The sequence below is a fragment of the Rhinolophus hipposideros genome, assembly GCF_964194185.1.
Source record: "Rhinolophus hipposideros genome assembly, chromosome: 19".
Taxonomy (NCBI): domain Eukaryota; kingdom Metazoa; phylum Chordata; class Mammalia; order Chiroptera; family Rhinolophidae; genus Rhinolophus; species Rhinolophus hipposideros.
In genome coordinates, this window is record NC_138065.1 from 45,927,805 (window position 1) to 45,945,515 (window position 17,711).

The 17,711-nt window shown below is 47.1% G+C and overlaps 2 protein-coding genes across 3 annotated transcripts in view; one reads left to right on the plus strand and one right to left on the minus strand.

The window, feature by feature from the left end:
- Positions 1–7,019, minus strand: part of BRINP2 (BMP/retinoic acid inducible neural specific 2) — a 100,173-nt gene extending 93,154 nt beyond the window's left edge. The window contains exons 1-2 of the mRNA XM_081024588.1: positions 6,727–7,019; positions 6,275–6,454 (exon numbers count right to left, since the gene is read on the minus strand). The gene's annotated coding sequence lies outside the window, so the exon portion shown is untranslated. The remainder of the gene's footprint in view (positions 1–6,274; positions 6,455–6,726) is intronic.
- Positions 7,020–13,184: 6,165 nt separating this feature from the next.
- The window catches only part of ASTN1 (astrotactin 1), a 288,385-nt gene continuing 283,858 nt past the window's right edge, over positions 13,185–17,711 (plus strand). The window contains exon 1 of one of the 2 annotated variants that reach the window (XM_081024738.1): positions 13,185–13,677. In XM_081024738.1, coding sequence (XP_080880864.1) covers positions 13,395–13,677 — 283 coding nt within the window. In that variant the 5' untranslated portion in view covers positions 13,185–13,394. The remainder of the gene's footprint in view (positions 13,678–17,711) is intronic. The other variant, XM_081024737.1, reaches the window with a different exon arrangement.

The following is a 17,711-nucleotide window of genomic DNA, read 5'->3' on the forward strand; positions in this document are numbered from 1 at the left end:
TGCCGTGCCAGGATGGAGCAGCGCATTGTTTCTGGTTGCTGGAGTGACAAGAGAGATGTGGAGAGATGAAAGGAGAGGTGGTTAGACCAGCTCATGAAGGATCTCCTGTTGGTCATCCGAAGAGATTTGGATTTTATTCTGAGAGTGGTGGGAGTCACTGGAGCATTACAATAAGGGGAGATGCATAATCAAATTTACCGAGGAGACTGGTCTGGCTAAGTCTTCAAGGGACGGAACAGGGAGACCACGTATTGGGAAAGTCCAGGTCAGAAGGGATGAGGACATGACAAAAGCGAGTGGCAGGAAGAGGGAAGAGGGAGGAAGGAGGATGGCTTTGAGAAATCATTAAGAGGTGAACCTTGTCAGGTCTTGGGGGTTGACTGGCTGTGGGGGGCTGTGTGAGAGAAAGTGGAGCCCAGGACAATCCATATTTCTTCATTATGCCTCTGGGGGGGGTGGCTATGCCATTAACCAAAGCAGGGAATTTAGAGAAGGGGAATGTTTTGTGTGGGAAATTGGTGTGCAATAAGCTCACATTTGAACCTTGGTGATAGCAAAGTGAAGAAAGACCCTTGGTGAGGAAGGAGATTGGCATTTGTTGAGTATCTGCCATGTCCCTGGCACCTTAAGTATTTTATCTCATTGAACAGTCAGAACAACTCTTTGAAAAATGGGGCATTAGTATTTTTTATTTTCTAGATGATGACACTGAGGCTCAGAGAGGTAATCATCCCTACTTTCCATATTAACATTGAAGAACAGGAAGCAGACCAGTTTGATTAAGCAAGACTGAATGAAATGCATCCAAAGAGAAGGATTAGAAAACAAAGTTATAAAGGTGTTTGGGGCCGGATCATGGAGAACTTTGAATGGAAATATTAACCAGCCCACTGGATTATTGTGAGGATCGAGTGAGAGAAAGCTTGGGAAACATTTTGTAAAAATTTTGTACAACATTCTCCATCCACCCTGCCATGCTATCAACATATCTGATTCGAAGGAAAGCTCTCAGAAGGAAAAATGATAACGTGGTAGAGATGAGAAAGAGAAAGGGATAGGAAAATCAAACACAGCCAGCTGATCCTGGTTGTGTCCTCACACTTTGGAGTGAGACCCTAAAGATAATTTACTTGGTTATGAGTATTTTGACTGTCAGGTAGAAACTCGAAAATATTAGGATAAAACTACTAGATTGCCTACCTGCTAATTGTTTGCATGTGAATTGAGAGGTGCAAAGCTCCCCAAACACTTTGGGTGGGCTGAGCCCCAGTTGATGAGGTCCCCCTCAAATATGGGCCAGTGTATCTCTTTGTGCCCCCCTTGACTTTAGAGCTCAGAAACACAGGGCCAGGGGCTCTCTGAGCTGCTCGGCACCCCAATCTCTATGTTCTCGCTTTTCACATCTCTGGCTCTTCCTGCCTCCTGCCTCTGCCTTTTATCTACATTACCTGTCACCACTCTGCAGGGTCTAGACCAGCACTGTCAAAAGAAATATAATGCGAACCACATATATGGTGTTAACTTTTCTGGTGGCCACATTAAAGAGGACACACAAATGGATGAAACTAATCTTCATATACTTTCCTTAACCCAAAATATCCAGGATATTCTCATGTTAACATGTAATTCACATTTAAAAAATACCGATGTGCTATTTTACATTTTTTTTTTTAACTAAGTCTTCAAAATTCAGTGTGTATGTTATAGTACACAGGTGCTCAAGGGCCCTGCGTGGCTAGTGGCTGGTGCATTGGTAACGCAGGGCAGGCTGGGCTCAGTCCTGTGAGGTAACAACTGCCCGCACCCAATGCTCAGTCAAGCATCCCAGAAATATCTGCATTTCATGCGAGCTTTAGTAAAAGGAACTGAATGTTGACGATTCCATGCTGTCACCATGTTACTCAATTTTACATCCATCTGCATGGCAGAGTGACGATGTCAAAGGAAATCAGCCCCGCATCCTAATTGGTCAGGTGAGACGGGCCCAGGGCAGTCCCCAGTCTGAAGCATAACTGAGCTGCCTATCTCTTGACTCCCAAACAGAAGAGGCTTTCACCCTCAATGGGTAACCACCCATGCAGGGCCTGGACCTCTACCTTAGCCCCCAAACACGGCCATGTTTATTTGTGAATAATAAAGAGAAAAGGCATCTTTCCCCTTGTCCAGCTGCATGGTCATTTAACACAGGAAACCAAGGTGACAACAAGGCCTAGGGGAGGCTTTTTAAGAGAAAGTCCGTGTCCCTCAGGACCTGTCCCCAGAGTGAACTCCTGGGGCTACGCAATCAGAGACACTGGGTCCTTGGGGCTTTTCCTCTGGACCTGAGAGCAAATATGCTGTGACTTCAGACAAGTCATTCCAGTCTCAATGCTTGATAGGGACTTTCTCCATGTGGGAATGGGGCCACCCAAGCAACCAGTGACATGCAGGGTGAATACATGCCTGAAACCAAGTGAAGACCAGTGACTAGAGTGGTTGTGTCACCAGTTCTCTCGCAGGACTGAGGCTTTGCCTGAGCTCCTCTCCAGGAGACCAGGCGCACTGCTAGAGCAAAGGTGAGTGGCTGCCCGTCACAGCCATCTCCTGGTGATCGGCAGCCCTTGGTCCTTCCTTGGAGCTGTCCAGGCTGGTGGATGGCCTGTCCCCTCTGCTGCTCAGCTGAGCAGTCACAGTACCCCGTGGTACAGCTGCAGGCAATCCCAACCCCACCCCTTCTGCTTTCTTGTGGTCTCCTCCTCTGTGACTGCTACAGCATATGTTTTATTAAAAGGGAAAGAGGAGGCGAGATAAGAGGTTATGGACATGGGCACGCTCAAGAATCTTAAGATTGAAAATCTACTCAGTGTGAAATGCCTAAAGGCTTTGGCATTTCACTGGCTCCAAGTAAACCCCAATAAGGACATTTGGTGGAGAAATAGAACTAGAAGAGAAGCAAGGCTCTCTCTCAGGAGCGTCTGATGCTAAAATATGAGAAGATTTTTCTCACGTTTCCTTGAATTTTTCTTGCTTTCCCCAAGATCTTCATTCAATTTGTTTGATATGCTGTTGATAAGCTCCCTGATCTGGAGCACTGTTTTTCCCATAATGTATGGATTAGGCTTGAGAGTGGATGGGAGGCTAGGTCATTTTTAATACCTAATGAGATGCCCAACGTTCCAGAGTCCTCTGCCTGGTCTGAGGGCAGCTTCCTCTAGGCCAATAATTAACCCAGATGGGTAGTATTTCCAGGGTCCGAGGGGAGACATGGCACAGGGTAAAACCCCAAGGAAATACACAAGCTTGATGTGTACAGACTTTCTCCTCTGCTGCTTTTAGGGTCTGTCAGGTGGAGTCCTTTCCCCATTTCTCCCTCTCCAGACAACTCCCACCCATCCTCCATGGCACACCTCAAAATCCTCCCTCCTTGGAATACTGATAGCTCTCATTATCTGCACCAATCAATCGTGGACTAATTAGGTCAGCCTCACGAATCTCTTGGATTGAACTGCTGTTTAGAAAGTAGATTGTCACTTACCTTTTTCCCAGAGGGAAGCCTATTTTCCTAACTAGACTGTAAGATCACTGAGGGTAAACGCAAGGTCTTAGAAGACTTTTACCCCTCACCATCCTTGGGTCAGTGCCAGAGGGGAAGCTCTATGCCACTGCAACCTTCAGTCCCTCTAGAATACAGAACCACTGAAACAAACCACAGTCATAAAAATTCAACCAGTCCTTCGGATAAATCGTGAAGCCTGGGGTTGGTTTAGCAGTGATGAGACCCACACCCCACCCAATAGGTCCCCTTCATTGCCGTCTGACCCAGAGGAAAGCAGTTGGTTTATCTTTCCAAGGTTCTCTGCCCTCGCTTTTCCAAGAAAGAGGCTAAAATAATTCTAGCTCTATTTCTTAGGGTAATCAAAGACAAATGAGACAATAAGCCATGGGAGGATTAATTAGACGAGCTCCCTAAAATGCTCCCAGCATTTTGGGAAGGGATGCCATTATAAAATGTAGACACGGTCTTATTTCAGAGAAAGAGTTGAATCACCAAAAATTCACTGCACAATGGGGAAAACAAAACACTAAGTAGGAAACCTCGGCACTAAGCACCCCAGTCAGCAGAAAGTGCCCACGCAGACGTCTCCAGTCCGTCCAGATTACCTCTTGCATGTGAGCCAGGGAGGGAGTTTGGAGCGTCTTCCCGGAGGGAATCTCCTTTATGAGATGTGCTGCTCCCCAGGGGCTAGCCTTTGCCTGGGGAAAGGGGACCAGGAGTTGATGACGCGGGGATCTTCTCTGCCCTCTGGCCTTGCTCAGTAAACAACCTGTTAGGAGGCCAGAAAGTAACGCCCAGAGGATGATCTTCAAGGGCCAAAAAGGAGAAGACGCTCGCCATCCTTGAGACTGGCCCAGAGCTAACAGGGCAGGAACGCTTTTCCCTCCCCAGCCCTTCCCTCCTCTCCTGCTTTCTTATGTCCATACTGCAGCACACATCACTCCAGGCCAGGAGACAAAGCCGGCCCCATTTTTGATGAGGAGGGAGCGGCCAGGGTCAAGGATTCTTCTGTCTTCTCCAGGGCTGCAGTCAGCTGTCAAGCCCTTTGGAGGCAGCTGCCCTCCAGCAGGGAAGACCATGGTCTGACATTTGCTTCCTTTCCCTCAAACATTTCACAGTACCCCCGCTCCTCACCTACCCCAGTCCACCTTTCCCCAGAGTAGGCAGCAGCTGTGACACTGGTAAGGTTTCGGGACCATCATGGTAGCTTTGCTTGGTCATGCCCCCAATACTGCAAAGCAACTTATTCTGGCTGAGAGGGAACTCCAAGAGTCCTGCCTTCAACAAATCTCTCTCTCTCTCTCTCACACACACACACACACATACACACGTGTGTGAAGAGAAGAGGGAACACACACCAACTCCAGCATTACTTAGCTGTTGCCTGATGTCATCAGACTGCCCCCCAGGGGATTCTGTAAAAGACTCGAGCTGCTTGGTTAATACTGGCATTGCATGTATTCTAGGGAGCATGGTCAGAGAGTGTCCCTTCAACATGCCCACGTCTGGAGAACGACAGAGGCAGAAATACTTGGTTGGCAGTCTGCCTTTAACCTCCTGATTGGTCTGGGCTCACATATTATTGTCCCTGTTGGAGAAGGCCCAGATTACCCAGCTGTAAGCATGGTCTGTTTGAGTTGCGATCCTTTGAACAAAACATTTCTTCCTGCTCAGGGCATCCGGCTCCAAGGGCTAGCAAGAGCACACACACAGTTCTTTACAGAGGGGACTGTTCAATTATGTTACAGTGCATTAGCTTGGTTATTAGTTAATATTTGGCTTAGGTCTATACAGGCTGGGTAAATATGTACCACACAGAGGGACTGCTTGGTGAGGAGAAAACTCCTCTGGGCTGAAACGGCAGCTCGCAAGTTCCGACTCCTATGAGAAAGGAACACTTCAGCATCTGGGGCCTGGGCAGAGAGCAGCACACGCACCGTTGTTGTGTTGGCAGCCCGCTTCCTGCATACAGCTGTGAGCACAGACAGACACACACGCACCCCACAGGCAGCATTAGACCGGGTACCCAGATGATCACAAAACCGGGGAGAGCGATCCCTCGCTAATGTCAGCCTGCCTCTCCTTCCAGCACAGCAATGTGTCTGCAGGGTGTTGCCAGGCTCAAATCCACCAAAGGGGTTCTGCCACCACCCTGGGGACACTCTTTGCAACCCACAGGGTTCACTGTTCAGAATGTTTTTTCTTGGCTGCCTGTTCATGGGAGAAAGACACAGACCGCTACAGACATGCCCCAGAGCTTCATGGACATGGGACGAGGGACGTATACATGTATCACGTCGCACAACCCCACCTCTGTGGGTCCTTCCCAAACAGTGAACCGCGTGCAGTTGAGGGGAGCCTCGGCGCCGTAGGCAAAAGCCCTTGTCATTTCAGTAATTAGGCAGCCCAATTGGATTTTCTGAAGCTAATGGGAGTTTCACTAACTTTGAGGGCTTAAACCAGGCAAAAGCAATATAGGTCAGGCAGAGTTCCCAGGCTGTGACAGCCATGCAACACCAGGGAGCAGCAATAGGGCCATCTCTAGCTCAACCCCAAAGTCCACTGCTCAGCTCCACCAGTCAGAAACTAAGACGGGGGATCATTCCGTCTGCCTGCACCTGCCAGGAGCCAGGGCAAGAGGGCTGTGGGGGGGGGGCGAATGATCCCCTCCCCAAGGGACACACCAAAAGGACAAGGAAACGGGGATACAGAAAAATCACCCCAACCCTGCACCGTTACCTTGAATCCTTGCAAGAGCCCTCCTGGCTGTATCAGCTGCTCCCCAAACCTCCACCGACTGGAAGGAGACTCCTAACACATTCCAGGTTTTTGTGCAACATTTCCAGTGGCAGCTTTCCAAAGTTTCTACTTCATGATGTCTTGTGGCTCTTTCTCATTTGGGAAATGCGAATGCCTCCCCTGCAGCGGGTGAGAGGGAAAGGAAGTCTCTTTGCAAATTCTCCTGCTCCGGGCTTCGCCGCCGCCGCCGCCGCCGCCGCTGTCCCCCTCGCCGGCTGCCTTCCCACGGAGCAGCCGGGGCCCCCGGCCCCCGGAGCGGGTTTGCAGTGGGGCCGGGGCGCACGCGGCGGGGAGAGGGAAGGGAAGTGCAACACCCAGTCGGGGGTGTCCCCTGTCCGTCCGCCGAGAGGAACCCAAGATCTCGTCTGGCTTGCCACTCTGCAGGGACTCACCGCCCTTGCTCCCCCCGAAGTCAGAGCCTCGCTCCGGGGCAGAGCCCGTTCCTCCCGCGTCCGCGCCCGCAGCCCTGTCCGTGCGCGGGCGCCGGCGGCAGGTGCACGTCCCCGGGCCGGAGGTGCACGCGGGGCGCTCCCGCTGCGGAGGGTCCGTCCCGGCTCCGGGGCCAGGCGGGCGGCTTCCAGCTCCGGCTGCAGCCCGCGCTCCAGCTCCGGCTCTGCGCTGCCCCGAGGCCGCGTCACCTGCACACTCGGACCCCAGATGAGGGTCTTAAGATAACAAGGCTGCCCGGCCGGCCTCGCTCTCTTTCTTATGCACGTAGGTGGGCAGCCAATGGGACCCAGAGCCACAGTCCCCACAGGCGCCCATTGGCTGGCGGCCGGCAGGGGGCGGGCCCGAGCCTCACCGGCAGGCGGGGGACCCGCTCCGTTAACCCCCGCAGCCTCGGAGCAGGGACTCGCCGGCGTGGAGAAGGGAGGTTTGGGCCAGTGCTCCGCTGGGGAGGTGGGGAGTGTAAGAAGGCTGAGGAACGGGAGGGAGCCTGGGAGCTGATGACATCTTCGTCTCATCTTCCGGAGTTGCAATCATCATTGGTCCCAGACCATTTTGTTGCCTTGCTTAGCTGGAACTCTCAGAGATGGGGGCCCATCGGAGACGTTTCCTTTCCAATTGGAGGTTTTATTCAGTGGTTTTGTATAGGTTAGCCTCTTGGTCCCAAACGCCTTTTAGAAATGAGCCTCCAAGTAAGAAATACTTTGTCACTGTGTGTGTGTGTGTGTGTGTGTGTGTGTGTGTGTGTGAGAGAGAGAGAGAGAGAGAGAGAGAGAGAGAGAGAGAGAGAGAGAGAGAGAGAGAGAGAAGATAGGAGAAACTCAGTAAGAAGAGTAGAGAGGAGCAGATTTAGAGACTGACCAGCTAAATCAAGAAACGTTCTGTCCCCAAACCAGGATTGTAAAGAGAAAGGCAACAAAAACTCCTGGGGAGAAATTAAGGGGCCGGGCTTGGGGGGGTGGTGGGGGTGGTGGTTATGTCCTGCTTCCAAAGGAGGGAATTGTTTTGCCTGTGGTGTTTCCCTTCTGTGTGTCTTCTTTCACTTCCGTGTGTGTGTCAGGAAGAGGGACTGTGGGCCTCCATTTGGTTTTTAAAGGAAGACCAGAGATTCAGAACAGGACCAGCCTTGTTTCTACGAAGCAGGTGCTGTTGCTGAGCCTGTGAACTGGGGTGTGGGGGGTGTGGGGGGGGAGAAAGAAATATCGAATCAGTGTGAAATATATTCTTGACGTCCTAATGAGGATGGAAAACTGAATTATGTTTAGCTAGCTAGTGTACTACACTAAATTTTGGCAAGATCAGGGGAAACTAATAGTTGAAGAAAAATCCAATGCAACAGAAGAACTGGGGGTTGAAGCTGGCAAAGGAATTTAGGGGTTCACACTAAGTCATGTGGTGAGGGGACTATAGAGAGGTGAACACGCAGCCAGAAAGGGAGAGAAGTGTTTTGGTTCAGTTTCTTGAATGGAGAGCAACGTCAAAGATTATTTTCTAAAAAAAAAAAAAAAAAAAAAAAAGGAAGAAAAATACAGCAGGAAATAATACAAGAATGCAGAGGTTTGATGAATGCCAAACTAATATAAATTAGGATTAGCTAAAAAGCACCAGAGAGCCAGATGTTCTGAATGAATGGGGAAAGATTAGAAATATCCCTTACACACACACCCTGAGTCCCAACCAGGCATCACTTTGACCCATAACCCCGTCTCTATATCTTATACAGGTTTGAAATTCCTTCTCCATACTCTAGGTATCGGTTTACTTAAGCTATAAAATGTGTCAGAGAACAGTCTTCCCAGAGGGGCCCCAGCTCTCCTATTGAATAAAACATGCAAGTGAACCAGTGACCGCCTAAATCTGTTGCTGTCCAATTGCTGAGTTATTTACTTGTGTGCTGCTAAGAGACAGGCCCCCGGAACTTATCCCAGGTAATAACACACAAGATGTTGAGATTCTTGTAAAATAAGAGAAGGGAGTCGGTAAAGGGAGGGAGTAGCTGAACAAATGGTTATCAACCTCAGTGGAAAGAGTTACATTTTCCAAGATCTCTAAAGGAGAAGGAAAAGGGGTGGAGTTGGGAGACAACTTGAAAACAAAACAAAACACTTGCCTCTGCTTTCTTCTCCTATGGAGTCTGAAGTCCTGGAGAAACATCTAATGAGGTTAAACATTAAAGAATTCTACAAGTGGATTTTTGCCTGTATATTCATCCATGTGAACAGTGCCCACAAATCTTCCAGAACTTCAGGAAGCTAGTCCCGCCCTTCTCAGTGAAACCATTCTCTCCCTCAGAGATATTATTCTGATTTCTATCATCAAAGATTGATGTTACCTGTTCTTGAATTCCGTGAATATAGAATCTTAGGCTATACAATCTTATGTGTCTGGTTTCTTCCATTTATCATTATGGCTATAAGATTCATTCATGTAGTTGTATGTTTATTTATTTTTTTATTGCTGTGCAGTATTTCATTGCATGACTACACGATGTTTACATATTCTCCTCTTGACGCATGTTGGGGTTGTTTCTGTTTTTGTCTATTACGAATAAACCTGCTATGAATGTTCTCTACATGTCTTTTGGTGGACATGCCACAATAATTTATCCTGGGTATACTCCAAAGAGTGCAAATCACTTAATTTTCTTTTGGCTACTACATGGGGAGTCTCATGAAGAAGATTCTAAAGGCTACTTTCTTTCTGAAGTAATTGAACACGGGGATAATGGCAAAAGCAATCAGCAACTGAATGCCTAAAATATGTCAGATCCTTTATACATAATATCATTTCCTTCTGACAACAATTCTAAAAGGCATGTATAATTGTTTCTACGTTGCTAGTAAGAATATTGAATAATGCTATTTATTGTATCAGGAAGTGGCCTTGCCTCTTAAGGTGGTGTGTGTATGTGTGTGTGTGTGTTTTTGTGTGTGTGTAAGTCCTCCATGAGAAGCGCTATGGGAAAAGGAAGCGATGGAAGGTCTCACTGCATAGAAGAGGCTGGATATTGGTCTGCAGAGCTGGGACAAATTGGAGAACAGAGTAGTGCATTCCAGGTGGACAAAATGTACGGGAAGAGTGAAAATGGAAAATTGCCTTTAATTTGATTGGGATGTGTATGTGTGTTGTGGGGGGGATGGGGTAGTAAGCAAAACATCTAAGAGAATAAATATGGGATTTAAAGGAGTTTTTCAATTTCCAAACCATGTGTGAACTTTATCCCTTGGAATGGGGGAACCTTTATAAAACCATGATGAAAGCAAGATTTCACGAAGATCAACCTGGTTAACGCCTGCTAGCAGAAGTCCTTTTCTTTTAGAATCTGTCCAGGCCTAGTCTAATACCCAGCATGCCATGTTTCCCCGAAAATAAGACCGGGTTTTATATTAATTTTTGTTCCAAAAGAAGCAGTAGGGCTTATGTTCAGGGAATGTCATCCTGAAAAATCATGCTCTTTTCCAGGAGGGCTTATTTTCTGGTTAGGTCTTATTTTCGGGGAAACACGGTAGCTAGGTATGCAGATGTACTTGAATATAGGAAGTTGGACCTTAGGAGAAAAGCCAGGATTGGAGATAACAGAACCTGATCACTGATAGTGTCTTAGTGAATTTCAATATATGCGCTTTTGTTATCTGTAGCCCATGGGGTGGGCAGAGATCACTGATCCCATTTCATTGATGGGGACACTGAAGATAAGAGTGGTCCAGGCTCACCTCCAAATAAGCAAATAACAGAGCTGAGACTCGAATCCAGGCCTGATGTTTCATCACATCATGTTACCTGTGCACAAAGGTAATGATAGAGATGCATGCAAATTTCTTTCAGTCGCATTTAAACGTAAAACATCACACAGTACAAGGGTGTGGTTTTTGTGAACTTTTACCTCTCCTCCAACTCTTGGTATTGACTTCCCTAAGAGGAGGCTGTAAGACCTTGTATGTATGTTTATAGGAATCCAGTGTACTGGCAAAATATTCTCTTTTTATTTGTACAGTTTTCTTACTCTATCCTTTTATTGAGAAAGAGGTCTGTGAACGCTTGAGACACCAACTTCCAACTGTTTCCAACTCAATACACATTTTACAGGGCCATTTTGTTAATGTGGTATTTGTTCTTGTAAGTGTGAATAAGAAAGCATGTAAAAAATGGCTATGGATAGACAAAGAAAGTTAGATACTGACTTATCAGAAACCAACCCCAAAATAGTTCAGTTGGGTTTTCTAAAATGACTTAAACCCTTCAGAAAATTACAAAGAAAGGTTTCAAAATAATAGCAGATGATACACTACTCAAAAGCAGAAGTCCTTTTCTTCTAGAATCTGTCCAGGCCTACCCTACTACCCAGTATACCATGTTTCCCGGAAAATAAGACTGGGTCTTAAATTAATCTTTGCTCCAAAAGATGCATTAGGGCTTATGTTCAGGGAATGTCATCCTGAAAAATCATGCTTTTTTCAGGAGGGCTGATTTTCTGGTTAGGTCTTATTTTCGGGGGAACATGGTAGCTAGGTATGCAGATGTTTACGGAATGAGTTACTGTGACCCATGAAGTTCAATGATTATCCATGGCTGCTCCTAGACATACCATATACCGTGTAGTGGAAAGAGTACCAGGCAAGAAATCTTGTGGTCTTTTTAGAAGATTGATTTTGGGTAAATCTCCTCAATATTTCACTGGCCTCAGTTCCCTCACCTGTTAAACAAGAGACTAGACTAATAGATGATCTTGCCGTTTTTCACATTCCAGGACTAAGTATGTTTTCCTGGCATCCACCCTAATTTTTCAATGGTAAACCTTATATAACTAAATTTAATACTGCTTTTTCTGCTAGGGAGAGTAGGACAAAAGTAGCATCGTAGAGTCTTTCTCTCCCTCAGTAACTCCTGGGGGAGTAACGAAGATAAGGATGAGTTTTAGAAAGGTCATGAGCTGATAAGTCTTTTTCTGCAGGACTTTGCAATGCTACATAGTATTATACCTCTGGGTTAGTTCTCACATACATCAGATTCAAACTTGTAGTAAAGTTTTCTTTTCTTTTTTGTGGCAAACCCTTCTTGCACCCCTTAAATGTGACCTTAAATATGGCTGATTTTCTCTATTCCCTTTAATCAACTAGAATACCCTGTGAAATACATGGCAAAAGCTTTTTTCTTTTAAAGGACATGCATTCACATATGCCAAGAAATTGACACCAAGTAGACTGAGAACGAAATTGTTTCTAAAATGAGGGTCCTTTTTGAAAACGGTGGTGTATTAAATTCCTAGAGAGTAGGACTTATGTATGATAGTCTTACAGCGTTGAATAAATGACGGTGGAAGGGCATACTTCTCAAACAAGTTGTTGGTTATCATGTGAGGGAAAGTTCAGTTAAAGATCAGATTCCAGCACACACAAATGCCACTTTCTACCACTTTATTATGTGTTGTTATTGCTTTAAGACAACACTCACTACCCAGCACTAATGGAAACAAAACTTATATGGGTTTTTGTTGTTATGGTTGTTGTTTTTATCTATCCTGTTCCACTCTTGATTGGGCTGGGATCCCATTGGCCCATTCCCAAGAATACTTTTTTTTTATGTCTTTTCCACTTGTAAGAGTGCTCAGCAACTTTAGTTTTTCTGGCATTTTCCTCCAGCTCTGTTCTATTTACTGGATTCTCTAAACTTAAAGACTCAATGTTTCTTTGAGCTAGCTCTACTTTTTAAAAAAATCAATTATACCATTCCCTAAATCATCTTTATATTGGTTACAACAGATACATTTGTAACATAAGGAAACAAGCCTGGAGAAAAGCTGCAAATAAAAGTTCTGGTCTCCCACTTAACTGTATGTATACAGCTGGTCGGCTTTGTTTTTTGTTGCTTATATCAACCTCTTGATGTATCTATATCTATATAACTAACATTTTCATTAACTATTTCTGCAAAGTTAGTGCAGAGTAAAAAGTACAGATGTGCATTTATCCCAGCTCCTGCTTATCCAGTATATAAATCCAACTAATGGGTAAAAAAAAAAAAATGTTATTCCCTACATCCACAAGATAAGTGGGGGTGAATTTTGCACCTGCAGAGACCACCCCTCACTGTCACCTGCTCTGAGTAAGCAGCTTTTTAGGTGTGTGCCCTTCCCAACCCATCTGGATGATGATGCCAGAGGGAAGATTTTGCAAAGACCAATTTTCTAAAAAAATGCTTTGCAGGTGGTTAGTGGCCAAGAGCGTGCTTCTCCTTGGGGGGGGGGGGGTGCCAAGGAGGAGAAGGGCGGCAGCACTGTTGTAGCCTGCTGGGGGCTGACCTGATTCCCTAGAATCCTCGGCTCCCTTCCTCTTTCCTCCCTACGTCCTTCCTTCCCCTTTTCTCCTCTCCCCCTCCCCCTTTTCCCTTCCCCTGATAAGCAGCTCCCAGAAACAAAGGACGCGGGCTCTCCAGGCATCAGCGGTCCAGCCCCGCGCACGCACTGGAAGCGGCGTCTGGTTCGGGGGACCAGGGACCGCAGGCGGCACGTCCCCTCCCCACCCGCCCCCGCCTCCCTCGCGCGCTCGCTCGCTCGCTCCCCGCTCGCTGCCTCCCCCACCCTCGCAGCGCTGGGAGGAAGGCGCCGGGGCTCAAGATGGCTTTAGCCGGGCTCTGCACCCTGCTCGCCTGCTGCTGGGGGCCGGCAGCGGTGCTGGCCACGGCCACGGGCGACGTGGATCCCTCCAAGGAGCTGGAGTGCAAGCTCAAAAGCATCACGGTGTCGGCACTGCCCTTCCTGCGCGAGAACGACCTAAGCATCATGCACAGCCCCTCGGCCTCCGAGCCCAAGCTCCTCTTCTCCGTGCGCAACGACTTCCCGGGAGAAATGGTCGTGGTGGACGACCTGGAGAACACGGAGCTGCCCTACTTCGTGCTGGGTGAGTCCCTGGGGAGGTCCAGGCGGCCCGAGGCTCTGGCCCTGCGCCCCCACCCCCCACATCCGCTCGCTCCACACACACCCACTGGCCGGCGACCTCCCCTCCCCCACTCCCGCCTGGAATGGATCCGCCCCATTCCAGACCATTCTCCGCACGCACTTGCAGGCCAGCACCATCTAGCACCTGACTTCCCCCCACGTCCCACTTGGATGCTGGGTCCTCAACCTCTCCGGAGCCACCCTGCCTCAGAGGAACAGGTTGCAGGAGTCTCTCTGAAACCTTTCCCAGTTTGACCTCCCAGCTTTCATTCAGGAGCACATGGACAGAGCACTTCTTGTCTGCCACCAGCTCAGGGAACAGAGCCCTTCTCCCTACTCCCTGGCCACATTCTCTGTTCTTTGCCTCACACCCCCTGGACACCCACCTCCACCCAGAGTTCCTGGGGGAGTTGGAAAGCGGCATCCGGTTGTCACTTTGCCAGGCATGTGCAGGCCCGATTGCACAGGCTGGATCTCTAGGCTTCACTCATTGAGAGCTCTTCATCTGTCACCAGGTTACTGAGGCTCTCTCTGGCCTTCCTTTAGATTACTCAAGTTTCCTGCACCCCTGGTGTCCATCCTGGCAAGCCCTGCCTCCATGCCTACATAGAACAGCCCCTCATGCAGCCACCTGCACTTCTGCATGTCACCTCACATTTCCCCGGATAAAAAAATCATGGAGCTGTAGCCTATAATTATCTTCTTTGTTCTCATGGCTACCTTATGTGGGCATAGGCATTCCTGCACACCTGGTCTCCCTGAGCGAGACTCCCTTCCTTCCTTCCTTCCTTCCTTCCTTCCTTCCTTCCTTCCTTCCTTCCTTCCTTCCTTCTTTCCTTTGTTTACATCTCTCTTGGTCCTCCTATTTTAATTTTCTTAGGCCATGAAACTCCTTAAGGCACTGGAAACTCTACGTCACTTCTAATCCCCCTATCCCCCTTTTCCATAACCAAGCTGTAAAGATACTATGGTCCTGCTCCAGCATCTCACAAAGTACCACAGCTTTGGACTTCCTTAACCAAAATTTCCCTCACTTTTCCACGTGCGGATGTACCTTTCACCGTGCTGTGCATGCCCCTCCCATGCCATCCATTTCCTTAGTGATGCTGTAAGGCATTCTTATTTTGCCCAGGAGAGAATTCAAAGATAATCACAAGTCTTTAGATCCAAGAAAAAAACCAATGTCCAGGAGGCTGCTTCATCTACTCAGTGCCCCAGCAGCTAGAACTTGCTTGGCAGGAAGATGGCTCCCCTCCTGATGGCCATATGTAGGTGAGGGCCTCGAGTGGGATGTTATCTAACATCTCCTCATGTTCTTCACAAGACACATCTTCACACTGAAAACTTTAACAAGTAGGAGAGTGAACCCCCATTGCCCACCCCTATGGAAAAGCCATTTCAAAAATCGTCTCCTCTTTTGAAAAGTTGTTTTGTCAGTTCCCGGAGTGCCGCTCAGACAACCCCACTAAACCCAACCTACACTCTTAATGGCATTATTTTTTGTATTAAAAATGTACTAATAACATAATAAGAACTGAGGGCTGAGTGGGAGTGGGAACCCTGTAGATATCCTGCTTATTAAAGTACAGTTGCTGGGTTATTCAGTGGATGTACATTTCTTGTCGAGGTCATGCTGATGTGCTTCATACATAAGAACGTGTATAAGGAATTGTGTGTTTCTAAAGAGCCTGTTTTGGGCTCCACATGCAGTGTTTACGGTGTGTGAAGAGGGACAAGTGTGGTACAGGGAAACAGGGAGATTGGACTAGCAGGTATTCAACATTCCACTTCCTTTTTTGCAGAATCCCAAAGCCAAGGGCCTAAAGCCATGAGGGGACTAGTAGGATCCAATGTGCCCAGCAAAAGCCCAGGGGTTAAGAAGGGGTTTTCTGCCTCTCTGTGCAAAGCTGCCCACTGCAGCACCCTGCTGGAGTTGCTATGGTAACCTCTTGCTACTTGGTATTTACTCACAGAACACACTCACTCTCTCACTCTAGGGCCAGTTGCATTGATTGTCCCAGGTCCTCCCAGTCAACGGGGTATGTTCGGAACCAGAGATGAGGTGGGACCTATCCCTTCTGGCCCAGTATTCCCAGGGGGAATATGTGTGAATCTCTGCTTGGGTGGTGGAGGAAAACTGGGCAGAAAGGGAGAGGAGTCCAGGTTCATGGAGGGTAGACTCAAGTGTAGTTGCTTTTGAAGTTAACTTTTGTGGTCCTGGACCCTGTCACTTGTAGCCAGTAGTAAGGGCTAAGATGACTTTGATTTAGAGCTTTCCCTACTCTTATTTCTGGAACCTCGTTTGCTTAAGTCATCCTCTGGAGGAGTCTGAATTAGTCAGTCCTGGGAATTTACTGAGCATTCACTTGCTGGGCACCACTGTGTTTCCCCGAAAATAAGACCTAGCTGGATCATCAGCTCTAACGGATCTTTCGGAGCAAAAATTAATATAAGACCCGGTATTATGTTATGTTATATTATATTTTACTATGTCATATCATATCACATCATATCATATAATATCATATTATGTTATATTATATTCGGACTTACATTATAGTAAAATAAGACCAGGTCTTATATTAATTTTTGCTCCAAAAGACACATTAGAGCTGATTGTCCAGCTAGGTCTTATTTTCTGGGAAACACAGTATTAGGATAAGAAGTTAAAAAAAGTGTAGGATTTCCTGCCCTTAGGTGTTTTCTAGTCAATGGAAACAGACTGAGATACTGTAATAACTGTAAGTCATAGCGCCTGATCGCGTGGTATACATTAAGGTGTATAGGAATGCTGAGGAGGAGATACTGCGTGATAAGATCAGACTCCATGAAGACATGGGCTTCACTATGGGTCTTGACCAAAATCAGATCCTTTGGTTTCCATTTGTCTCCAGGATCAAGTTCTGTCACTTCAGTGAGTCAAACACGGAAGCCAGCTCCTTCTGACTGAAGCCAGCTTCTCCAGCGTCTTATCCTTGCAAGCCTGCTGTGGCCTTTCATGACTCTTTCAAGACTTTGTACATGCTGTTGCCTAGAATGTTCTTTGTGCCTTCTCCACTTGAATGTTCTAGAATGTTCTTCCCACCTTCTCCACTTGGCAGTCAGTCATCCATTCTTCCTTCTAAATCCTGCATACATGTCACCTCTCATGAAGCCTTCCCTACCCTCCCAAGGCAGTCTGAGTCCATCCCACTTCTGTGCCCTTTGTGTCGAGTAAAAAAACAAAACGTGAATGAAATTAAAGATTAGTTTTGTTTTGGCCTAAGAAAAGGGAAGCAATTTGACATCGTGGACGAAAGATGAGCAAAGGATGGTAGTGGGGGTGAATATGGGAATGGCATATTCTGTGTATGGCACAGTATGGATGGAGATCAGCCTTGTGGTACGAGAGTGGACAGGATTGCGCCTGGCTCTGTAGAGTGGGTCACGATTCTCCACTTAAAAGCCAGCCAGGAGAGGGCTGACTTGACAAGAAAAGGGTGCAGCCTGACTTCCAGAGGCTCTCTCGGCCATCATGGTTGCCCATTTTGCTTGTAAGGAATCCTGAGGAACGATGGAAGGGGTGATAGCATTTCCTGTTCTCTGAGGTAGGGTTTGCAAATTGTGGTGCAGGGGGCAGATGCGACTTTCAGTTACATTTTGTTTAGCTACATAATTTTAAAATGTTTTGAATTTAAATGTTCTTAGTCAGGCATGCCATCTTTAGATGGCTATGCGTCCCACAAATACTGATTGTACTGTGGCCAAAACTCTTCATTATGGTATTGATCTGACAACTCTTAAGTCACGTAATCTAAACCCCTGTTTTCAGAAGTGTTGTAAAACTCTCTGTGATATCGCAAAAGAACTGTAATTTCTAATTTAAGACATTTAGATATTATGACTCTCTCTGGCGAATATGAAAGGTTTGCCAAATTAGTCAATTAAAATTTCATCTCTCCACTATAATTTTGTATCTCAGCTTTCAAAACAGTAGACAGTTCCTGTTTTGGAGCC